At 42.7% G+C, this 26,700-nt stretch overlaps 1 protein-coding gene across 1 annotated transcript; it reads left to right on the top strand.

The window, feature by feature from the left end:
• On the top strand, window positions 1-25,229 carry LOC141117098 (high affinity immunoglobulin gamma Fc receptor I-like). Its single transcript, XM_073609713.1, has 6 exons — window positions 1-114; window positions 12,495-12,515; window positions 16,810-17,070; window positions 20,426-20,686; window positions 22,086-22,361; window positions 24,926-25,229. The coding sequence occupies exons 1-6, from the start codon at window positions 84-86 to the stop codon at window positions 25,066-25,068; spliced, it is 993 nt and encodes a 330-aa protein (XP_073465814.1). The 5' UTR covers window positions 1-83; the 3' UTR covers window positions 25,069-25,229.
• Window positions 25,230-26,700: the final 1,471 nt, after the last annotated feature.

Genomic DNA, 26,700 nt, shown 5'->3' with positions numbered 1-26,700 from the left:
CTGTAAAATACAGGAAGAGGCACAGAGATTATGTTCCCCTTTTACATGTTCAGTATTATCTTTCTAGACATTTCCCAGTCATCATGCATCCTGAAATAACTGTGCTCTTGGTCTGTAAGTAGAATTAAATATTTCTTTCTTTTTTTTTAATCTAGTAAGACATTTATCTTGTAATAATTGCAGATTTGATAGTTTTGGAGAGAGTGGAGAAGGGTTAGCACCTCTCTTGGGTTAATATCACTGTTTCTTTAGTCATCGGACAGATTTATCTCACTTCCTGTTAGGGTCACCTAGACGGGAACGAGGGGAATTCTCTTCAACAGATACAAACAGTAATTTCCTTTTTTATATAGCATGAGGAAGTGTGAGATCTTTACATTTAGATAATTATCTGTGTTTTTACTAAGAAGATTTCACTTTCTGTGTGGTCACAGCAAGTAAATGATATTCCCACAACAAAGAAACAGTTATGTAAACTTTTCCCACTTTAACCAAAAACAAAAGTATGTTTTGTCTGGACTTGGACCATTAAAGGAAGCCCGTGTTTCCACTAAGATGATTCAGGTCAAGTGTGTCTAATGCAATTGTATTGGATGGAGGATAGTAACTACAGATCATAGGGCTTCATAAAAAATGGTGATGGGGCCCCACCGTCAGTCTCCCTAGTGTCATTGATCTTGTCATAAAGTATGGCTAAATCAAGGATGGGTAGCAGGAGAGCTTGTCAACATGGACAGTAGATTACTATGGACCAGAACTATGGATAGTGTCAGGGACTGGGTCTGAAACTACAAACTCTGCTGTGTTTGGAAATGTTTCCTCTTGCTGAGCCATGTGGGATTTTGGACAGCTCCCTGGACAATTCCTTGAATGATTCTGCCTTGAACCCTGTTTCTCTTGAATTTTGAACCCTTTGCTCCTCCCATGAACTTTCTATTTTAGCCAAGCCTTTGCCCTTCCTGTTTGCCAGAATATCGTGCTCTCTTCAGCCAATATCTTGTGTTTGTCACTCCTGCTGCTGTCTGTATCTTCGCTACCACTCATTGCCAACCTTTGGCTTGGTCCTCAACTACGCTTCTGCTTGATCCCAACCTGCAGCCACTTGTTACTGACCTTTTGCTTATTCCTTGACTATGCTTCTGCTTGATCCCATCCTGCAGCCACTCGTTACCAACCTTTGGCTTGTTCCTAGACTACACTTCTGCTTGATTCCATCCTGCAACCACTTGTTACTGACCTTTGGCTTGTTCCTAGACTACACTTCTGCTTGATTCCATCATGCAACCACTCATTACTGACCTTTGGCTTGTTTACTGACTACACTTCTGCTTATTCCTACCTGCTATATCTGCTACCGGCTTGTTGCTTGACTGTGCTTCTGCTTGATCCCAACCTGCGACCACTCATTGCCAATCTTTGGCTTGTTCCTTGACTATGCTTCTGCTTGATCCCATCCTGCAACCACTTGTTACCAACCTTTGGCTTGTTCCTTGACTACACTTCTGCTTGATCCCAACCTGCAGCCACTCGTCACTGACCTTTGGCTTGTTTGCTGACTACGCTTCTGCTTATCCCTACCTGCTATATCTGCTACGGGCTTGTTGCTCAACTGTGCTTCTGCTTGATCCTAACTTGCAACCACTCATTACCAACCTTTGACTTGTTCCTCAACTATGCTTCTGCTTGATCCCAACCTGCAACCACTCATTACCAACCTTTGGCTTATTCCTCCTTTATGCTTATGCTTGATCCCAACCTGCAGTCACTCAAACTGAAGTTTGGTTTGTTTACTGACTAAGCTTCTGCTTATCCCTACCTGCTATATCTGCTACTGGACCCTGGCTTGCTTACCTCCTGGTGGGGCTGACCTGAGGACAGCGACCTGGTAAACACTCAGCAAAACCCATCTCCACCATCAGGTGCTCTGGTGAACACTGGTCAGTACTTAGGCTCCACAGATGAGCAAGTTTAATCCACCAGGGTGACCTGCTTCTGTACTCATCCAGTGGGAGCCTCTCTACTGCTAAGTGGGAGCCTCTCTATTGCTATAGGCTATTGGCCTCCAAGCCTGACTCCACACAGTGACAGATACAAGTTGTCAGGGAGGAGAGGCATCAGTGTTTCCATCTAACTAATTCTTTCACCTCTTCCACCTCTTCCACCTCTTTCACAATAAGCAAGTGATAAATGAATTAGACTAGTAGTAATTTGAAAAAAAAAAAAAAAAGACTAGTAATAACAACGACCATCACAATATTTTATGGCATAATGCTTAGCACACAATTACTCTATAACCCAAATACAAACATCCTGGTAATTTTTTGGCTGGGGAGACACTCTGGTGTTTTTACAGCCTCTGGAACACTGTGTTAAACATACGTGGTTAATTTCAGTGCTGACGCTCTTAAGGCAATGAATCTACACTACTAAAGCTGGCCATACTTGGTTACATTTCTGATGGAACGTTCATACAAAATTCTTAAAAATCATTACAGCATCTGATGATGCCATCATGGAATCAATGAATTTCAAAAGCCCTTAAAAATGTGTTTTGCTTGCCATGCCATGTATAGCACTTTAACTACTTCAGCTCCAGAAGGTTTACCCCCCTTTCATGACAAGGCCATTTTTTGCAATACGACACTATGTTATTTTAACTGACAATAGCACAGGTGTGTGACGCTGTACCCAAATAAAATTGATGTCCTTGTTTTTTTCCCAGAGCTTTCTTTTGGTGGTATTTGATCATCTCTGCGGTTTTTATTTTTTAAGCTATATACAAAAAAAATCCAAAACAATTTTGAAAAAAAACATTTTTTACTTTCTTCTATAAAACATTTCCAATACAAAAATGTGAAAATCGAATTTCTTCATCAATTTAGGCCAATATGTATTCTGTCATATGTATATTAAAGTGTATATTAATTGGTTTGTGCAAAAGTTACGGCGTCTACAAACTATGGTATATTTTTATTTATTTATTTATTTTTTATAGCAGGACTGCGATATTGCGGCGGACAAATAGGACACCTAACTGACACTTTTGACACTTTTTGGGGAGCAGTGACACTAATACAGTGATCAGTGCTAAAAAATATGCACTGTGACTGTACTAATGACACTGGCTGGGAAAGGGGTTAACATCAAAGGGTTAAATGTGTCCCCTAGGAGCAATTGCTAATTGTGGGGGGGGTGCTTTGACTGGGGGCCATGTAAAGATCCATGTTCATGTTTAGCAGTAACACAGGATCAGCACATTCCCCTCTCACAGAACGATGGTCTGCCTTGTTTACATAGGCAGACCGCCATTCTGCCTTCTTCACGGAAAATCGTCGGGACCCGGCTCCCACTGTCTCCACTCACAGCGGGAGTGGGTCGCCGGCAGCGTGCACGTGCGCTCCAGACCCAGAACTGTCAGATCACGTACCAGGTACGTGATCTAGCACAGAGCGGCCGCCCTGCTGCAGTACATCTACGGTTGGCGGACGCTAAGCGGTTAATATTTAAATTTGAATCGTTACAATAGTATATGAACACAATGTAAAAAAATTTTCCCAACTGAGAATTAATAGCATTTCCTTTGATCAAATAAGAAACAAGCAAATTTTTCTACAAATTTTCTTGCTTTTACAGTGAAAAACAAATGCTGATTTTTCCTCCTTAACCAGTAGAAAATTAAACGAACATTCTAAAAACTAATAAAAAACATTTCTATTAGTGTATGGTTAGTTTAAAACATACCGTAAGTTAACTTTTTTGTTTTCCTAGATTCCAACTCCCCTATGTACCAATATACCATTATAGTACCTTGGTTGCAGAAAAAATAAAAGCTTTCTTTGATTTTTAGAACAAGGCCTTACCTTAGCCCTTACTCTATTTCTTAGAAAGCTTCAGAGACTTACTGCTATATATTTGAGATGGAGAAACCAGTAAGACACAGGAAGGAGTTTACCAGCTGACCTCATTTGCACACACACCCTGATTTCTCAACCTTTTTTTCATAAAAGGCACCCTTTAAAATGATGGAAAGTCTCAAGGCACCCCACTGTAAAATATAAAAAACTATTTGAATAGTTTTTCATAATGCGGCAGCATTGACATACATAGGACACCCAACATTATAGAGGATTTATTTTTCAAAGCAAATACACTTTTTCACACTAGTACCGACTAGTATTCCAGTGTTCCTTCAGTTTCTCTCCATCACTCAGCTAATGTGACCCCAGTTTTGACGGGGGGGGGGCAAACAAAGATGCTGTGCAGGCGATCAACACCCTTCTTATTAACACTGATGACATCACTGGTTGTTAGGTCACCGGTGGCTGGAAGGTTGAAATGGTGCAGAATAAAAACCTGTGGCTTTGTGTAACTAAAAAGGCAGGCTTTATCCATCCTCTGGTTGTATACAATTTTGGGGCAATTTTTAGGCATTTTGCCAAGGCACCCCTGAGGAAACCTCAAGGTACCCCGGTTGAAAAAGGCTGGTGTAGGGCCACCTTTATATACCTAAAATTAACCAGTTCCGGACGAGCCGCCGCCGTTATACCCAGCGGGTGATATCAGTTAGGTTTTAGCGTCAGTCAGGGTCTGCATCGCCCCAGGCAGCGTCAGATTAGTGCCAGTAGCGCTAACACCCACACATGCACCATACACCTCCCTTAGTAGTATAGTGTCTGAAAGGATCAATATCTGATCAGATCTATACTGGCGTCCCCTTTAGTTTAGGGTTCCCAAAAATGCAGCGTTAGCGGTATCAGCCCAGATACCTGATAGCATCTGCGTTTAGCCCCTTCGCCCAGCCCAGCCCACCCAAGTGCAGTATCAATCGATCACTGTCACTTACAAAACACATAACTGCAGCATTCGCAGAGTCAGGCCTGATTCCTGCGAATGCTAACAGTTTTTTAGGTAGCGTTTGAAGCAGTCGCTGACAGTCAGGTGCTCTTTTTTACTTTGAGTCTCACTAGTGTACCAGTAAATTTAGAGGCCAAAATGTCCAATTGAAGGTACACTAGTGAAGAGGTGAAGAGGCCTACACGTTTCTGAGCCTGACAGATGAGAGTGAAGAGGAAGTCACCCATCTGTCCGATTCTGGCTCAGAATACGAACCAGTAGACACTAGCGGCACCCTGACAGATAGCTCTGATGATGGAGTAGTGGTCCCTGCCAAGGTCAGGTGCACCCGACCCCGTTCTTCTGCTGTTGTTGAGGTGCAAGGACCACAGGGCTCTCGTATGGAGCACAGAGCCAGCACTAGTGCCGCGGATCCTTCTGGTGAACTGGCAAGCACCAGCAGTCTAGTACATCCTGGTCGTACATCCAGAACTGCAGTAACACTTGGTGATGTGGCGAGTCCCATAAGTGCAGTTCAAGCTGGTGAGGTGGCTTGCACAACTAGTGTCCCGCAGCCACCAAGAAGAAGACAAAGACAGGCCCATCGAGCCCATAGTGCCCTTCCTGCTGCATTTGCCAATCCGAATAGGGAGCCCACCACTTCTGCAGCACCTGTACTTCCCCCATTCACTGGCCAAGCCAGAATTCAGGTGGGAACAGTTGATTTTACATCACTTGATTTTTATTCGCTGTTTTTCACGGAAGATCTCTATAGATCTATTGTGGACCAAAGCAATTTATATGCTGGTCAATTCATCACCGCTAATCCCCAGTTGACCCTTGCCAGAGATTGGAAACCAATTATGGTTTCCGAATTTAAGACCTTTCTGGGCCTATCCCTCCTCAGGGGCATAGTTAAAAAAAAGTGAGTTGTGGTCATATTGGTTCACTGACCCAATTTACCATATGCCCATGTTCAATGCCTCCATGACCAGGACACGATACGAGCAGATCTTGTGGTTCATGCACTTCAATGACAATGAACTCTGTCGTCCTCGGGGTGACCCTGGATATGATCGGCTCCACAAAATTCGGCCCTTGATAACCACTTCAAACAGCAGTTTGCTGCCTTGTTTACTCCCCATCAAGTTGTCTGCGTTGAGGAGTCCTTGATTAAGTTTTCTGACTGCTTGTCTATCAAACAGTATCTTCCCTGCAAGCGTGCCAGATATGGGGTCAAGATGTATAAGCTCTGTGACTGTGACAAGGCAACATGCTATACATATAGTTTTATGGTTTACGAGGGAAGAGATAGTCACGTGGAGCCGGAGAACTGCCCAGACTACATAGGGAGTGCTGGTAAGATTGTGTGGGACATGGGGTCACCCTTATTCAGAAAGGGGTACCACTTGTACGTGGACAATTATTACACAAGCGTCACCTTTTTGATTGTGGAATTGGCGCATGTGGCTCCATGCGATCTAATCACCGGGGCTTCCTCCAACGGCTTGCAGAGTCCCGATTTAGATGGGGGAGAGAGCCTGCTTGAAATGTAATAATTTGTTAGCAGTGAAGTGGAGGGATTCACAGAATGTTTTCGTTCTGTCCTCCCTTCATGCAGATATGACAGTCCAAATTGGAGAAACCCCTCTGTGTCCACGAATACAATCTTAACCTGGGAGGGGTGGACCTCAACGACCAGATGTTGGCGCCATACTTAATTGCCCGTAAGGCCAGACGCTGGTATAAAAAAGTGTCTGTAAATTTTTTACAATTGGCTCTGCTGAATGCTTTTGTGCTATACAAAGCTTCAGGACGACCTGGATCCTTCCTAAAATTCCAGGAAGAGATCGTCACAGCCCTTCTGTTTCTAGACGGTGCTATGGCCCAACTTCCCAACGCAAATGCAGTGAGCCAGCTGCATGAGAGGCGTTTCAAACGCTACCACACACTAGTGGAGTATTAGCGTAGGGTACAGCACTACACAGTCCTAGAGCATATTTACACAGGGTCTCGAAAGATTAGATGGCCATCATATTTTGAGAGACCCTAATCTGGAACGTTTACAGTTTACAGTTTATATAAGTGCAAAACAAAAAAAAAAACAAAAACACAAAAAAAATTAGTTGTGGATTTATTTTTCTTCTCTCTCTATTGTTCTCTCTCTTATGTTCTCTCTCTTATGTTCTCTCTCTATTGTCCGCTCTATTGTTCGATCTCTATTGTTCTACAGGTGATTTTCTGAGATTGTGGATTTGGGGTTTTCAGGGGCTGTAAGCCATAATCATCACAATTATGACAAATCACGGCTTGAACTATCTTGCTTTGCATATAATGAGTCTATCTCATATATTAGTTTCACCTTTTAAGTTGCATTAGTGAAATAAATGAACTTTTTCACAATATCCTAATTTTTCGAGTATCACCCGTATATCTATTGTTCTCTCTCTATTGTTCCTGTATTTTAGAACTGTAATGTTTTATTTTTACTATGTTTTATTGTATTTGCTTTGCAGGTATGGAATTTTTTCCCCTGTTGTGGCAAAATATAAAATCTTCCATGGACTCAACATACCTCTCAGCAAATAGCTTGGGGTGTCTACTTTTCAAAATGGCATCATTTGGGAGGGTTTTGTGCTATCTTGACATTTCATGGCCTCCAAAACTGTAATAGATAGTGAGGAAGTGAAATCACCATTTTACGCCCTTAGAAATCCTGAAGGTGGTGCTTGGTTTTTGGGGTCCTGTACACAGCTAGGCTCCCAAAAAGTCTCACACATGTGGTATCCCCGTAATCAGGAGAAGCAGCAGAAAGTATTTTGGGGAGTAATTCAACATATGCCCATGGCATGTTTGAGCAATATATCATTAAGTGACAACTTTGTGCAAAAAAAAAAAGTGTGTAATTTTCCCGCAACTTGTGGCAAAATATAAAATATTCCATGGACTCAACATGCCTCTCAGCAAATAGCTTGGGGTGTCTACTTTCCAAAATGGGGTCATTTGGGGGGGTTTGTGCTATCTTTTGCATTTTATGTAAAAAGAGGGGAGTTGGGGGGGAGGGAACAACCCAATAGAAATGGGTTTAGAAAGGGGTTACTATGTGCAACAATGTAGTCATAGATGTTGGTTATTAAAGTAAAGCCAATTTTATTCAATCATCTTAACATATATAAAATCGCATCAGTAATTCAATACTGTAAAAGACACAACTAGAATGCAAATGCGGCCGCGGGTAACAAAACAAACAGGACAGACATAACATATAAAGCTACCCAATCTGGGCGTATTGCATTATACCCCTGTGACCTTGAGAAGCCGTCAATCAGCCAGAAAGTGGTATGTAGTATCCACTAAGGTTAGTGACGTCAACGCGTTTCGCCGTGGTTCACTGACGTAGCTTCATCTTGGACGTTCATTGAACGTCCAAGATGAAGCTACGTCAGTGAACCACGGCGAAACGCGTTGACGTCACTACGCTACCCAGTCTATGGGTTACGGGTATCGAGGAGTGTGTACGGCGGCTAACTGCAGCAGGAACTGTACGATCGCAGTGGGCTCCATGAGCGGCGGATACCAGACGGACACCATACTGACATAGGAATCTCTCAGTTACCGGGATCGCCGCAGCTGAATCTCCTAGGAGCCATCTTACCAGCGCTGACGGTCCTGCCCAGCAGCCACCTAAAGGACTCCCCAGGTGGGACAGGGGATGTACAGGCACCCAAGCTTAGAGGATCCCAACAATGAGTTTCGCAGCTATGATGTAGATGGTAACGTACAGCAACTTCTATAAGATTAAGTAACATAGCAACCTTACTGCAAGTAATAATACCACACCGCATAGCGCAACCATATCTAATTACATCTACCAATAAGTGCTGATTGCAAACCTATGATCCTATTTTCTGCTTGACATTTGCCTGAATCAGGAAGCTTTACAACCATGATAAGGATTGACTAATGACTTATTAACTGTTGCTCAGCTACCAGGGCCGGTACAAGGCAGGGGCGGAGAGGGCACGTGCCCTGGGCGGTACCATTTGGTATGGGGGGGGGGCGCAGCTGTGCGCTCCTGCATGATCCTCCCTTCCCTTCCCTCAGCACACAACTACACTTTTACTCCCCTACAGAGGAGTCCCGTTGTCTCTGCCAGCGCCGTGACGTCACTCACGGACGGAGGCGAGGTGGGAGGACGCAGAGAGGAGCGCAGGGATGCGGGAGCTGAGAGCTGAGAGCTGAGCTGTGTTGTGTCGGCGCGCTGTCTGTCTCAAGCGGAGCCAAGCTGAGGAGCTGCTGCCTGGCTGGATTCAATCTGGAAGGTAGAAGAGCGCAGTGCCAGTGTTCTGACTCAGATATTTAGCAGTGGTGGTCACTGGTCATTAACCTCGCCTCAGCCTCCTCCCCTCCCCCCAATCCAGACATTTATTAATCTGTTTTTTAGTGTTTACTTACACAAGTTCAGACTCATAACTTCTGAGTCTGAACTTGTGTAAGTAAACACTAAAAAACAGATTAATAAATGGCTGGATTGGGGGGAGGGGAGGAGGCTGAGGCGAGGTTAATGACCAGTGACCACCACTGCTGAATACCCCACAATACTGTGCAATACTCTGCAATACCCCACAATACTGTGCAATACTCTGCAATACCCCACAACACTGTGCAATACTCTGCAATACCCCCACAATACTCTTCAATACCCCACAACACTGTGCAATACCCCACAACACTGTGCAATACTCTGCAATACCCCCACAATACTCTGCAATACCCCACAACACTGTGCAATACTCCACAATACTGTGCAATACTCTGCAATGCCCCACAACACTGTGCAATACTCTGCAATACCCCACAACACTGTGCAATACTCTGCAATACCCCACAACACTGTGCAATACTCTGCAATGCCCCACAACACTGTGCAATACTCTGCAATGCCCCACAATACTCTGCAATACTCTGCAATGCCCCACAACACTGTGCAATACTCTGCAATAGCCCCACAATACTGTGCAATACTCCACAATACTGTGCAATACTCTGCAATGCTCTGCAATACCCCGCAACACTGTGCCATACTCTGCAATACCCCGCAATACTTTGCAATACTCTGCAATAGCCTCCAATACTCTGCAATACCCAGCAACACTGTGCAATACTCTGCAATACCCCCACAATACTGTGCAATACTCTGCAATACCCCACAATACTCTGCAATACTCTGCAATACTCCACAATACTGTGCAATACTCTGCAATACTCCACAATACTGTGCAATACTCTGCAATACCCCCACAATACTCTGCAATACTCCACAATACTGTGCAATACTCTGCAATACCCCGCAACACTGTGCCATACTCTGCAATACCCCGCAGTACTCTGCAATACCCCGCAATACTTTGCAATAGCCTCCAATACCCCACAACACTGTGCAATACTCTGCAATACCCCACAACACTGTGCAATACTCTGCAATACCCCCACAATACTGTGCAATACTCTGCAATACCCCCACAATACTGTGCAATACTCTGCAATGCTCTACAATACCCCGAAATACTCTGCAATACCCCACAACACTGTGCCATACTCTGCAATACCCCGCAATACTCTGCAATACCCCGCAATACTTTGCAATACTCTGCAATAGCCTCCAATACTCTGCAATACCCCGCAACACTGTGCAATACTCTGCAATACCCTGCAATACCCCGCAATACCCTGCAATACCCCGCAATACTTTGCAATACTCTGCAATAGCCCCCAATACTCTGCAATACCCCACAATACTGTACAATACTCTGCAATACCCTGAAATACTCTGCAATACCCCACAATACTGTGCAATACTCTGCAATACCCCACAATACTGTGCAATACTCTGCAATACCCCACAATACTGTGCAATACTCTGCAATACCCCACAATACTGTGCAATGCTCTGCAATGACGACATTGATTCTTTATTAAAACCGGGGGGGGGGGGGGCGCAGTTTGCCATCTTCGCCCTGGGCACCAAATGGCCTTGTCCCAGCACTGTCAGCTACTACCCATATATAGGAGTAATTGTTGTCATCCTCTTTCACTTGATCCTGGAGCAATACCTAAATTCAAATCCCAATCCAACAGAAGTCAATAGGAATTGCATTCCGATCCCGGTCTAGCACAGGTGCCTCCCCCCCATCACACCCTCCACTCCAAATTGCACTATGCCACGTATGACCGTACTTTAAAATCCAATAGTTTTACATACCACTTTCTGGCTGATTGACGGCTTCTCAAGGTCACCGGGGTATAATGCAATACGCCCAGATTGGGTAGCTTTATATGTTATGTCCTGTTTGTTTTGTTACCCGCGGCCGCATTTGCATTCTAGTTGTGTCTTTTACAGTATTGAATTACTGATGCGATTTTATATATGTTAAGATGATTGAATAAAATTGGCTTTACTTTAATAACCAACATCTATGACTACATTGTTGCACATAGTAACCCCTTTCTAAACCCATTTCTATTGGGTTGTTCCCTCCCCCCCAACTCCCCTCTTTTTACAGCGATTAATATGGTTACAGCAACAATACCCTAACGGGTCAAGTACAAATGTACGGGCACTTGCAATATTCGTGACCCAGTACTGGTGATACTCACGTCTCCCCCCCTTCCCATCCCCCCAATCCTTTCCCCTTCCCTACCTTTTTTGATGCACAGTTTTTTTGCATTTTATGGCCTTCGAAACTGTGATAGGTAGTGAGGAGTGAAATCAAAAATTTACACCCTTAGAAATCCTGAAGGTGGTGCTTGGTTTTTGGGGTCCCGTACGCGGCTAGGCTCCCAAAAAGTCTCACACATGTGGTATCCCCATACTCAGGAGAAGCAGCTGAATATATTTTGGGGTGCAATTCCACATATAACCATGGCATGTGTGAGCAATATATCATTTAGTGTCAACTTTGTATACATTTTCTTTTTTTTGTCATTTTTCAATCACTTGTGACAAAAAAATGTAATATTCAATGGGCTCAACATACCTCTCAGCAATTTCCTTGGGGTGTCTACTTTCCAAAATGGGGTCATTTGGGGGGGTTCTACTGCCCTGCCATTTTAGCACCTCAAGAAATGACATAGGCAGTCATAAACTAAAAGCTGCGTAAATTCCAGAAAATGTACCCTAGTTTGTAGATGCAATAACTTTTGCGCAAACCAATAAATTTACACTTTTTGCGATTTTTTTTTTTTACCAAAGACATGTGGCTAAATACATTTTGGCCTAAATATATGACTATTGAGTTTATTGGAATTTTTTTATAACAAAAAGTAGAAAATATCATTTTTTTTTTCCAAAATTTTCGGTCTTTTTCCGTTTATATTGCAAAAAATAAAAATCGCAGAGGCAATCAAATACGATGATGGAGTTGTATTTGATTGTATTTGATTGATGGATATTTCGGAGTCTTTCTTGAGCTGCAGCAAAAAAAGATCCAACAGGGACATGCCTCCTCTTCCCCTCTCATCCCATGCATAACATGATCTGTGAATGAGGGAGAGAATCCTGTTATTCATCTGACTCATTATTCTTTCGATAATGTAATTCCTTATAGACCAAATAATTATATTATTTTATATTATTAACACTCTCTTTTCTGTTTTTTTAGTGTTTCTTGTGGAAAAAGAAGGTAAGAGAACCGTATTCAGTTTTTTCCCAATCATATCCTGAGATATCCTAATGAATTGTCAGTCATATTTTGAAACAAATATTCTTTAATTGAGTGAATCACAGCTGGATTGTGGTCCTTTATATTATCTTGCTTTGTATTAAAGTGTTATCTAGACCAGTGTTTCTCAACCGTTTTTCAGTCAAAGCGCCCTTTGAAATTCTGCACATCTCGAGGCGCCCCTTTCTAAAATGTAAAAAAAAGAATAGTTTTATATAATACAGCAACATCGACAAGCTTAGGACAACCAAAATTAGAGGTGATGCAAACACAGCTTGACCCACTGGTACTGACTAGTATTGCAGTGTTTCTTTTTTCTAGGTTTCTCTCCCTCACTCACCTAATATGACCCCGGTGCTGACGGAGAGGGGCAGAGGAAAGGTAAATAAGGAGGTGTGCAGGGACCCGACATCCTCCTTATCAACTTATGATGTTGTTAGGACACTGGTGGCTAGAAGTTTGTAATGGTGCACAACGAAAACTTGTGTAACTAAAGGCTGCATCCACCCGCTGGCTTGTATACCTTTTTTGGTAACTTTTTTATGCATCTTGCCAAGGCACCCTGGTTGAAAAAGGCTGATCTAGACCACAAAAAGAGAAAGAAGGAAGGGCGCACCGATGGTAGAATGGTAGAATTTTATTAAAAGTACAATTGTCCGTTTCTGATGAAAAGGGTGCGCCCTTGAAAAGCGTCAGCCATTTGGGATATTGTCTGATCCCCTCAACATCTGGTCCGGTTTGCCGGTGCTTAGAGACACAGTCTCATCAATTGACAAGCCTCATTTACATGCTCGTTTGTGAGTATAAACATTGTTTTTATGCTTTTATTAAAATTCTACCATTGGTAATGCGCAAGGTCGGTGCACCCTTCCTTCTTTCTCTTTTTTTCCAGTTTCAGGAATACCCATTGTTCTGAGGAGGGCTGCAAGACTGTAGGCATTGCTTAAATGTAAACAGTTGGTTGCACCACTTATTTAGAGACTAAACACCCAAGCGCAGGAGATTATTACTGGTTTTTTTTTATCTAGACCACAACCTAATTCCTTAGATGCTGGCCAACTGGGGTAAAAGACTTCCTGTCCTAGGATCTCCTTTATCTATGGACGAGCAATGGAGACACACTTGAACAGAGGAATTGTCTGGGGAGGGTACATTTATAGGGACTAGTAGATTTAGATGGACTTTACATAGGTGTTTAACAAATTAAAATACACAGGCGACATTGGCTGGTTCAATAAAAACACATTCGGCCTATGTGTAAGGTACCCGTTTGGCCGGCTGCTGGTGGACGAGCATGCAGGATAACCCAGCAGCCGACTGGCTCCTAATCGACGTTCTCTGCCAATGGCAGAGAGTGCTAATCAGAGTGTTTTGGCGGGCGGGCAGTCCCCCTGTCAGAACACAACAGCTCAGCGGGGGAGAACCATTGGGGGAGATAGCTGGGGGGAGATCGCTGGGGGAAGATAGCTATATTACTTCGTCGGATCGTTAGTATAGTCTTCAAGTAATGCCTTTCCAGTGATACCAGACAGATCTGTGGCAGATAGCTCCTCTCAGTCAGCTTCTTCAAAGCACCCGGGTCTCTGTATTCCTCCCCTCAGGTCGCCCACCTGAGGCCTCCTTCAGCAGCATCTGCCTGGGAGGGGGCAGCTGGACCTCTCCACTCTGGGACAAGACCCAGAGCTCAGTGTGCTCACTAAATAAATACCGTCATCCAGCCAGCCTTCAGAGCCTACCTATCTGAGATAGGTCAGGGCTGTATCCATATTCCTCCTACGGTCTGCACCCACTATGCAGAAACTTCTCCAGTCTCCTGAATACAGAGGAAGCCATAGGCAGAACTAGCAGCAGCTGAGCAGATCTAATATAATATATATATAAGCATATTTAGCAGTAACAATCATTAAAGACTCAGTAGTGTAAAACAAATCAATGGACATACATATATGCAATTCATAACAGAAATACATGAATTAAAATCGCCAATCAAAATCACAAAATCGCATGAAATGAGAAAACTCGATAAAAAATTGATAAATATCAGGGATATGATTTGGGCTTGATAGGGCATCCTTAGTTTGCGAACCCGACGCGTTTCTTGGCTTCTTGCCAGTCATCAGGGGTGGGATGCATAATTTAACTGAGAAAAACAAAGGAATATCATAAATATTGATACATGTGGAACCTCCAGCTAATAGAGAAAATCGTATCAGAAATGTCCATTGTCTACTTTGAATAGAGAAGCTACTTACAAAATAGCCCAATATCTTTTTTTCTGCTTACAGTATACACATTCCCATCCTCTCACCCATTTACCTGGCGCACGACACTTTCTATTTTCACACATTTCCTAGGGATTTCTTTTTCTATCTCTTTTCACGTGCATTTTTATGCATCTATTTTATTTCTATTCCCCTTTATCATCTCATTTTTCACACATTTACTCTTTCAGATGTACCTAGTACATATTTTTTTCAGTCATTCTATTCATCCAACACGTTCTACTCTAGATTTACTTTTTTTGACACATTCCATTTTCTTCAATTTTCTGCAGATTTTCCCATTTACAACTCATTGACCAGTATATTGAGGGCTCAGGAATCAGTTGGCTGTGGTTTCTCCTGGCCCACCCTCCAATCACTTTGGGAGGATGGTCGGTGCCCTGCCTCAACCCCGGTTGAGACGGTTATATCTCACACCCTAACAGATCCCATTGCTGGCGACTCTCCTTGACTTTTGGGCTATTTTGTAAGTAGCTTCTCTATTCAAAGTAGACAATGGACATTTCTGATACGATTTTCTCTATTAGCTGGAGGTTCCACATGTATCAATATTTATGATATTCCTTTGTTTTTCTCAGTTAAATTATGCATCCCACCCCTGATGACTGGCAAGAAGCCAAGAAACGCGTCGGGTTCGCAAACTAAGGATGCCCTATCAAGCCCAAATCATATCCCTGATATTTATCAATTTTTTATCGAGTTTTCTCATTTCATGCGATTTTGTGATTTTGATTGGCGATTTTAATTCATGTATTTCTGTTATGAATTGCATATATGTATGTCCATTGATTTGTTTTACACTACTGAGTCTTTAATGATTGTTACTGCTAAATATGCTTATATATCAATTCATGCGACTATGTCTGTATCTATACTACTTTATTGGTACTGTATGCATCAAAATCATGGACTTGACTATAAATTAAATCCAATCATTTTACCTACTCACATGTATTTATTATTATTATACCTTCAATTGACATGCTTCATTTAAAGTCCCACTTGCCCCTCTCTTTTTCTTTTATATATGCTATGAAAGAGCTAGTTGATTGTGATTGTAATTGTCCTCCAGGCCAAAGGTTCCCAGTGAAAATCATCCTCTTGAATGTGAAAGGTAACTAGATTCCAAACAGGGACTCCTCAACAGGAGTATAATTCTGAATGTACTGTAGTAAGCTCTCCCAAATAGCACAAAGAAATGTTCACATGGTAGGTACTCCTTGTACCCTGTATATGCCAGCTGCAGTAACAGTCACCTTCTGTACATGTTGCTAGTGACCTGGATCCCCAGTAGCGCTTTCTGCATGCTTTCAGGGTGCTAGACCTTGGGTCCCCGAGCACCAACAGGAACTGGGACCCTGTAAAAATCTCTTTGGTGTTGCAGGTAGTCTCCCAGGGATAATTCAACCCTCAGGCTGGGTCTTACTCCCCCAGGAACAAGAGAAAGCTTTTCTATGTCCCGGTCTATTTATACCGCCTCAGCCCCCTGCTTGTCACTCACGCTTCTGACCAGAGATTGGCTGAAGAGACATGAATATGCAGGCCAGAGTCAACTCTCCCACCCACTATATCCCAGAGTCTAGTGCAGGGGTCTCAAACTGGTGGCCCTCCAACTGTTGCAAAACTACAAGTCCCATGAAGCATTGCAAGGCTGACAGTTACAAGCATGACTCCCACAGGCAGAGGCATGATGGGACTTGTAGTTTTGCAACAGCTGGAGGGCCGCCAGTTTGAGAACCCTGATCTAGGGGGATGCAGTGAAAAGTAGCTGAGCCTGCACCAGCAGAACCTAGAACAGACACTAACAAATTATTACTGCTTTCCTTGATTACAGGGAGGCCAAAAACTAAATATACCTAACACTAGTAGCCTACTTAGAGGTGCTTCACAGGTTGACAGCCACTATTAAGCTTCAATTCATTATCAACTCTGTTTTCTTTTTAATCAATAAACTGACATTTTGTACCTTGTAGGATCTGCAAAAGAGAGCTCTGCGGTGACCTTCATTCCATGCTGGAACAAGATCTTCCAAGGGGAGACTATAACTATGACTTGTGATGTGAAGCCGGCTAGTCCAGTAAATATGAGCTACTCCTGGTACAAGGATAATAACAGGATACACACAGGACAAAGCTTTGTAATTACAAGTGCAGAAACCACACACACTGGGAATTACCAGTGTGAAGGCGATTATACTGGGAGAAGTGACCTCATTCCACTGCATGTCAGTAAAGGTGATTAAATGAATCCAAAGTTTTTTTGGGGAAAAAATACACTTTAACCACTTCCCACCCGGCCTATAGCAAAATGACGGCCGGGCGGTGGTTCAGTTATCCTGACTGGGTGTCCTATGACGTCCAGCGGGACAAGCCACGATCGCGTGCCCTAGGGGGTGATCGGTGGTGCGGCGTGTCAGTCTGACACACCGCATCACCAATCTTGGTAAAGAGCCTCTGATGGAGGCTCTTTACCATGTGATCAGCCGTGTCCAATCACGGCTGATCACGATGTAAACAGGAAGAGCTGTTTATCGGCTTTTCCTTACCCGCGTCTGACAGACGCGGGTAGAGGAGAGCCAATCGGTGGCTCTCCTAACAAGTGGTTCGGTGCTGATTGTTTATCAGGGCAGCCCCCCACAGATGCACCCCCAGGACCACCAGGTATGCCACCCTAGACCACTAGGGATATGCCAATCAGTGCCCAGGCAGCTGCCAATCAGTGCCCATTAAAAATTCCTGCCAGTGCCACCAGTGATGCCTATCAGTGCAATCTATTAGTGCCAGCCATCAGTGCCCATCAGTGCTGCTAATCAGAGCCCAGCAAGGCTGCCTATCAGTGCCTATCAGTGCCCAGCAGTGCCGCCTATCAGTGCCACCCAAGTACCCATCAGTACAGCCTTTCAGTGCCCATCAGTGTCGCCTATCAGTGCCCATCAGTGCCCACAAGTGCCACCTGTGAGTGCCCATCAGTGCCACCTATTAATACCCATCAGTGCCGCCATTCAGTGTCCATAGTCGGTGCCCATCAGTGACATCTCATTGGTGCCACCTCATCAGTGCCGTCTTATCAGTGCCCGTCAGAGCCATCTTATCAGTGCCCATCAGTTATGAGAAAATGATAAAAATTTTGTTTGGGTACAGTGTAACATGACCAGTGCAATTGTCATTTAAAAAGCGACAGCGCTGAAATCTGAAAATTGGCTTGGGCAGGAAGGGGGGTAAGTGCCTGGTATTGAAGTGGTTAATGAATGCGCACAAACACAATATAATACCAAATTTTTGGTAAAATATAAAAGACGGCATTATGCTGAGTAAAAAGGTACCCAACATGTCACTCTCCATAGGCGACACTTTAAAAAAACTTTACATTTTACCAGTTTAGAGTTATACAAGAGATCTGGTGCTAGAATTACTGCTCTGACTATGACATTTGCGGCGATATCTAACATGTGTGGTGCGGTCGCGTGCGGGACCAACGCTTGTGTTTGCCTTTTTATTCTTTTTTAATTATTTTTACACTGTCTGTTTAATTATATTTTTTTGGTTATCACTTTAATTGCGGTCACAAGGAATGTAAACATCCCTTATGATGACAATACGCATGTGACAGGTCCACTTTATGGAGAAACCTGGGGTTGATCAGACCCCACATCTCTCCTCTGCCCTTAAAAGCATCTGATCACACCAAGATCAGTGTGACCAGATGGTTTTAACAAGTTAAAAATGACTCGGGGAAAACGGAAGTGACAAAATACTCGCCAGGACAGGAGAGCCCAGAGAGGCACTGGAGGGCATGGGAGAAGGGGGGACCTCCCCAGCCTGCCATTTCAACACACATTACATAGGCATGACCGACCATTGTCATCATTAGGAAACTCACTCTGAGAAATGCCATGCAGCCATTGTGGGAGTGCCTGTAGACATGTACACAGGAAGACGCTGTAATCAGATGAGCTGATGTTTTAGTTCTGGGTGGACCTTGTCTAGATAAATCACCTTCTAACTTGTACACTTACCAAAAACTTTATTAGGTCCACCTTGCTAGTACCAGGTTGGACCCCCTTTTGCATTCAGAACTGCCTTAATTCTTCATGGCATAGATTTATCAAGATGTTGGAAACATTCATCAGAAATTTTGGTCCATAGTGACATGATAGCATCACGCAGTTGCTGCAGATTTGTCTGCTGCACATCCATGATGTGACTCTCCCATTCCACCACTTTCCTAAGGTGCTCTATTAGATTGAGATTTGGTGACTGTGGAGGCCATTGGAGTACAGACACCTCATTGTCATGTTCAAGAAACCAGTTTGAGATGATTTTAAGCTTTGTGACGTGGTGCATTATCCTGCTGGAAGTATCCATCAGAAGATGGGTACACTGTGGTCATAAAGGGATGGACATGGTCAGCAACAATACTCAGGTAGGCCATGGCATTTAAACAAAGAAACCAGTTAGAGATGATTTTAAGCTTTGTGACATAGTGCATTATCCTGCTGGAAGTATCCATCAGAAGATGGGTACACTGTGGTCATAAAGGATGGACATGGTCAGCAACAATACTCAGGTAGGCCATGGCATTTAAACAATGCTCAATTGGTACTAAGGGGCCCAAAGTGTGCCAAGAAAATATCCCCCACACCATTACACCACCACCACCAGCCTGAACCGTTGATACAAGGCAGTATGGATCCATGCTTTCATGTTGTTTATGCCAGATCATGACCCTACTATCTGAATGTTGCAGCTGAAATCGGGATTCATCAGACCAGGCAACATTTTTTCAAACTTCTATTGTCCAATTTTGGTGAGCCTGTGCGCATTGTAGCCTCAGTTTCCTGTTCTTCTGCTGCTGTAACCAAGCTTCAAAGTTCTATGTGTTGCACGTTCAGAGATGGTATTCTGCATGGTTGTATCAAGTGGTTATTTGAGTTACTGTTGCCTTTCTATTATCTCAGACCAGTCTGCCAATTCTCCTCTGACATCAAAAAGGCATTTTTGTCCACACAACTGCCACTCATTGGATATTTTCTCTTTTTCTGAACATTTTCTGTAAACTCTAGAGATGGTTGTGCGTGAAAATCCCAGTAGTAGATCAGCAGTTTTTAAAATTCTCAGACCACCCTGTCTGGCAACAACAACCATGCCACGTTCAAAGTCACTTATATCCCCTTTCTTTCCCATTCTAATGCTCGATGAGAACTTCAGCAAGTTGTGTTCACCATGCCTAAATGCATTGAGTTGCTGCCATGTGTTTGGCTGATTAGAAATTTGTGTTACCAAGCAGTTGAACAGGTGTACCTAATAAAGTGGTCGATGAGTGTATATCTCTAAGGTTGTCCAGTTCCAATCTCCTGTGATAAAGTGATTGGCCCTTTACCATGCTGCAACCATCACAAAGTCAACCAAAGAATCTGTCCAGGACCGGCCATTTGCTGCCTTGATATCTGGAGTTTTTCAGTTGGCATGAGCTATGGCATCACACAACATGACATGGGGAGGGGTGGGAGCATTTGGTGGGCTAAAGAAAATGCCATAAAGAAGTTGCCCATCTTTTGGTTATCCTTGCTTATATCATTTTGTTTTTCAGACTGGGTGATCCTGCAGGTTCCTCTCCATGTTTATGAAGGTGATGATGTGACTCTGAGATGTCACCATTATCCCAGATATTCTGCAAGGGAGACTAAATTTTACAAAGATAATGTCGGGATAAGGAACTGGGAATCTGATTCTGTGTTACACATAAGAAACATAACAATGGAAAGATCCGGTAGATATAAATGTAAAAAAGAGGTCTATCACAATTTACTGTATTATAAGCATACCGGAGAAGATGTTATATCTGTAAAAGGTAAGTCCCTCATACATGATTTTGGTGAAGCAGGAAAAGAGTCAATATGCTGCAGTGTGTTAAAAGAAATGTAACGCTGCCTTCAAAGAAAATTGCCCTGATTCCTTGTCCCAGTAGTTGCTCCGCAGCAAGGCACATAATCATAGTCACTCTTTGGCTCAAGGGGGTGTTTATTTGGTGTTTTTATTTTTGGAATAACTTGGATAGGGTTGGAGGCAGGGGGAATTTAAGTGGGATACTCCAAAAAGAGCTGTGTACAAGATGAGGATAGTAATTTTCCTTCTGTAGAGCTGAAGCAAAAGCAAACTGTGGACTTGGCTTTGTAGTAGAAGCAGTTAAAAGCACAAAAGCTTCTATCTTTGAGCAATCAGAACAGAGTCCCATCATGCAGAACTAGATAGACTTAGCTCTTCAGGACACCTGCAGATGTCCCCTTTAGACAAACACACAGCTGACTCTCTAGCACCAGAGGGGTGGCAGCAGCCTAAAAGTCTTTAAGATGTCTCTCACTGTCTGCACTCACAAATGTCCTTGGAAAGTTGCTTGCCTCCTTCCAACATCTTCATTCAGCTCTTTGTAACTTCAACATCCAGGGTCTCAGGTTGCTCACCTGAGACCTTGCGAACAGCAAGCACAGGGCAGGGCTGCCCAGAGGGCAGCAAGCCCTCCAGGCTGCGTTCCTCTGCTGAAGGAAAAGACCCCGAGGCTCTGTGTCTCAGATTATTTATACAGACTCCCAGCATCCTTAAGGGCCACTCTCCCTGGGATTGGGCAGGGCTGTATAAATATTCATGCTGCTATTTGCTTTGCTCCACACCTATGTTCTAGAGCAGGGCTCTTCAAACTAGGGCCCTCCAGTTGTTCGGGAACTATAATTCCCATCATGTCTAGTCACGTCTGTGAATGTCAGAGTTTTACATTGCCTCATGGTATGTGTAGTTCTGCAACAGCTGGAGGGCCGTAGTTTGAAGATCCCTGTAATAGAGAGGTCTACAGTTCTCCAGAAAACAGAGGAAACAATCAAACCTGCAGCACTTGAAACATTGAGCAGACCTAACTAATCACATGCAGTCGCAGTGATTACAGTGAGCCAGAACTAAATCTACCCAATACTAGCACCTATCTAGGAGGGTGCTACATTAACATATGCTTAAAAAGTATGGGAGCTTCCATTGCCAGCCTTTTCTTGTGGAAATACTACTTCCCTGGCTAATAGTGTTTTCTTAGTCATTGACCTGGAACAAATATGCAAATTATAAGCTCTTTTCAACTTCACTTTGACATTCCTGATCTGCATGCTTGTAGCAGGGCAACCAGCAAATTTAAAAGAAGGTAGTGGTCTCATTTAAGGTAAAAGTTTAGCTGTTAACCCACCTTTCACTTTTGCTTCCTCTTCTAGAGTTGTTTACCTGGCCTGAGATAATGATGAGCCATTATCCAGTATTAGAAAATGATACCGTGACCCTGACATGTAAGACCAATCTCAGTTCAGTAGGACAGAAGACAAAACTGCTGTTTGCATTCTACAGAGATGAACAGAATGTTCAGAAATTTGGTTTATCCAGTCAATATGAAATCCAGTCTGCTTACATGAAGGATTCTGGGAATTATATCTGTGAAGTGAAAGCCAAAAAAATGTTGAAGAGGAGCAAAGCAATAAATATTGAAATAATAAGTAAGTATAAGTCAAGAGTTGGTCATTTGATAATAGTAACCAGAGGGATATGGAATAATAACCAGAGGGATATGGTTTCTGAGATCAACACATAGACAGGACAAATGTAGAGTCAATGCCCACCTGATTCAACATGACCTTTCCGGCTTTTTTTTTCATTGAACTCAATAAATAACACCACATCAGGGTCTGGATTTTAGTGGCCTTTTATTAAACAATGCCAAATACAAACACATTAACATATAGTAAGATAAACCAAAATGAGGTTTAAGGCCTTTGAAGGCATATCTGCACCCAGCAGCCCAACAAAGACTAGGGGATCGTTTCACTAGACTACCACAGATACAATCCTGACACCAACTTCCAAAGTAGCTGAGGTGTGTCGTATTTGATATGGCTATCTCCATCAAACCTGCATAAAAATTTCAAGTCTTGAAGGACCTTAAGACCCCAACGAGTTGTTGTCACAAAATAATGAAAGAAGGTATGTGAAAGGATATAAAGCTCTGGAAAGAAATAACTCTCTAGTCTATGGACAATTTTAAATTCTCTTCAGTTCTAAGGGGGCTGAGACCCGATCTTAGAACACAGGATGGTTACAAGGACGAGTTCCGACCCAAAGACAAGCCCTTCATGACACAGATTACCCCAATAGCTACTTTCAAATTGCCAGGCACAGCGAACATCCATTTCAAGTCACCAGGGAAGGGAGGTCCAGCATCCACAACATCAGACACAGGCAAACTCAAATCATAACCAGAGTCCCAATCTTCCTTTACTTCCTTTAAAAGTATTGTTAAATATGTCTTGCTTAGTCAATCCAGCTAATTAATATCCATTAGGGATTGACCTTTTTGTAGCAAAATTGAACTTACAGTAATTCAGTACAAAAAATCCAGAAATAATCCAATTTGGCAATACAAGGCTTGCAATACACTTGAAAAATGTACTTCCTTTTGGAGGAGCTCTAGTGCTTCCATAGTCTTTGAACCTGGCCTCTACTCATGTTCTTCATTCCATTGTTCCTAATTCCACACTTTATGTCTACTTCTGCTTCCAGTGGAGGAATCCCAATAAAGGTTATTTATGTAGTGGTTGTTCTCTCAATATTCCTCCTTCCTGACAAAAGTCCCTCCACAAGTAACTTGTTATAGGCTTCATCCACCACTCTATATACAGCATATATATATATATTAGTTTCTCCCTGAGAAGACTGACTATATTTAAGCAACCAAAAAGAAGGAACTATAATTAAAATGACCCTACCAGTAGATGCTTTACCAGTATTGTATCGAATGACCGTGGATATCGAGGAGGGAACACAGGATAAAGAGCTGACACTATTGAGAGGTCTTTTTACCCCTGCAGGGGTACATCCTTTTGGTGAGTGTGGAACTGAGGGGGGAGCACGTGTGAAGATTCACCAATCTTGTTTATCATAAGCATTCACTCAAGCACCAGTCACCTTTTTGAAGACGATTATTTAAGAACTTTTGATTTCTCAATTTTTGCTGATATATCTGTTTGTTTACCCGGATTTTTCAAGAAATGGACACATATTTGCTCATTAGCAATTGAGCACTTTATTTGCATATTAATGGGAATTGTGTTTGTACACATCACACACTTGCACACTTTATGTGATTGTGTTTTAAAGAGACAGTACACTTAATATTCTTTGTTACACTACTTATACTTTACAGCGCCATTTCACCCCCCCCCCCCCCCCTTATTTTCTTATAACTCTCCACTAATCCCACACCCGTGGGTTTAGTTGGGGTGGGCTGCAGCTAATTTACCTCCTTAGCGCGGAACATCATATTTATTTTAATGGGACAAATAAGATCTCACAGTGGTCACATGATCAGGAACTTGCCCCACTTGCTCCCAATCATAAGCAGTGACCGAGAGCTATCGATGACAACTTGGTCAGTATGCTGGGATCGCTTAGTGAATACGCTCTCAGCACACAACCTCAGAACGCCATGGGTACACATCTGCAGTGGCTTAGTGTTAAAGCCCACTTTTTCTGCCGCATTTATTTGCATTACGTGGTCAGCAAACGGTTAAGGTGGTATTCAAAAAAATAAAATGATTCATGATTTTTGTTAATATAAAATGATCAAGTCTCCTTTTGGGTACCTTAAAAGTCAGCTTTTTCCTTTGCTCTGATTATCTACAGCAGCCTTTCTAAACCTTTTTAACTTAGAGGAACCCTTAAAAAAATACTCAAGTCTTGAGGAACCCCTGTTAATACCAATTCATTGGGGTCAGTGGGAAGAATGCCCCTTTCCAGTGCTGGTCAGAATGCCACCCTCCGAGATCATTGATGCCATGCCATAATCTCTGCCAAGTGACATTGGCTCTGGAACTATGCAGGCACCAATAATTAGGAAGTCAATTAGTCACAGGTCAAGGAACCCTTAACAACCAATGAAGGAACCCTAGTTGAGAATGGCTGTATGGAATGACAGAGGGATGAAAAACAGCAATTTATGTTTTGGTTTTCTTGGACCCAAATTACTGTGGAATTCAAGATTTTCTTTTTTTTTTTTTCTTTTTAGGTAAAAAAAAATCAGCAACTAAGCAGAACATAGTCCGGCTAATAATATCAGGAATCATATTGATTATTGCTTTCGTTTTCATCTTTTATCATGTGAAATTTATGAAACGTCTAAATGAAGGATCCAAAGTCCTAAGACTGTGATAAAGACTGATGGCTTTCTACCTACTGGATTGTCTGTGCATGTCTACACTGCTATACAATGATGACACCATCCTGGATCACTAGTCCAAATAAAGAACTATAATGAGCTAGCTTTTAGTTGTGTGCATTGTTCTATTAATTCTCATCCCATTTCCAGTACAGAAATGTAATTTCCTATTAGACTTATAATGGTGGTTGCTTACTTACTTACCGTTCTTCACTTACCACTGAAATAAGGGAGGAGGTCTGAAGGAATAAATGAGTGACAAAAATTAATCTCAAAATATTTTTGTGAATTTTACCACATCTACATGGTGGCCTCACACTTTAGATCTGCATGTTATCCAATCTGCAACTTTGGCAGTCTCCTATTTCTATTCCAATATTCTTTACTGTCTTAGGCTGGGTTCACATACGTACAGTGGGGAAGGAAAGTATTTAGACCCCCTTAAATTTTTCACTCTTTGTTATATTGCAGCCATTTGCTAAAATCATTTAAGTTCATTTTTTTTCCCTCATTAATGTACACACAACACCCTATATTGACAGAAAAACACAGAATTGTTGACATTTTTGCAGATTTATTAAAAAAGAAAAACTGAAATATCCCATGGTCCTAAGTATTCAGACCCTTTGCTCAGTATTTAGTAGAAGCACCCTTATGATCTAATACAGCCATGAGTCTTTTTGGGAAAGATGCAACAAGTTTTTCATACCTGGATTTGTGGATCCTCTGCCATTCCTCTTTGCAGATCCTCTCCAGTTCTGTCAGGTTGGATGGTAAACGTTGGTGGACAGCCATTTTTAGGTCTCTCCAGAGATGCTCAATTGGGTTTAAGTCAGGGCTCTGGCTGGGCCATTCAAGAACTGTCACGGAGTTGTTGTGAAGCTACTCCTTCGTTATTTTAGCTGTGTGCTTAGGGTCACTGTCTTGTTGGAAGGTAAACCAGCCCAGTCTGAGGTCCTGAGCACTCTGGAGAAGGTTTTCGTCCAGGATATCCCTGTACTTGGCCGCAGTCATCTTTCCATCGATTGCAACCAGTCGTCCTGTCCCTGCAGCTGAAAAACACCCCCACAGCATGATTCTGCCACCACCATGCTTCACTGTTGGGACTGTATTGGACAGGTGATGAGCAGTGCCTGGTTTTCTCCACACATACCACTTAGAATTAAGGCCAAAAAGTTCTATTTTGGTCTCATCAGACCAGAGAATCTTATTTCTCACCATCTTGGAGTCCTTCAGGTGTTTTTTAGCAAACTCCATGCAGGCTTTCATGTGTCTTGCACTGAGGAGAGGCTTCCGGCAGGCCACTCTGCCATAAGGCCCCGAATGGTGGAGGGCTGCAGTGATGGTTGATTTTCTACAACTTTCTCCCATCTTCCGACTGCATCTCTGGAGCTCAGCCACAGTGATCTTTGGGTTCTTCTTTAAATCTCTCACCAAGGCTCTCACTAAATAAAAAACCAAGAGGTGATAAAATACCACCAAAACAAAGTTCTATTTGTATGAAAAAAAGGACAAAAAATTCATTTGGGTACAGTATTACATGACTGAGTAATTGTCAATCAAAGTGTGAGAGCACTGAAAGCTGAAAATTGGTCTGGGCAGGGGGGGGTTTAAGTGCCCAGTTG

This window comes from Aquarana catesbeiana, linkage group LG13, assembly GCF_042186555.1.
Source record: "Aquarana catesbeiana isolate 2022-GZ linkage group LG13, ASM4218655v1, whole genome shotgun sequence".
NCBI lineage: Eukaryota > Metazoa > Chordata > Amphibia > Anura > Ranidae > Aquarana > Aquarana catesbeiana.
This window is presented reverse-complemented; position numbering and strand designations above follow the sequence as displayed.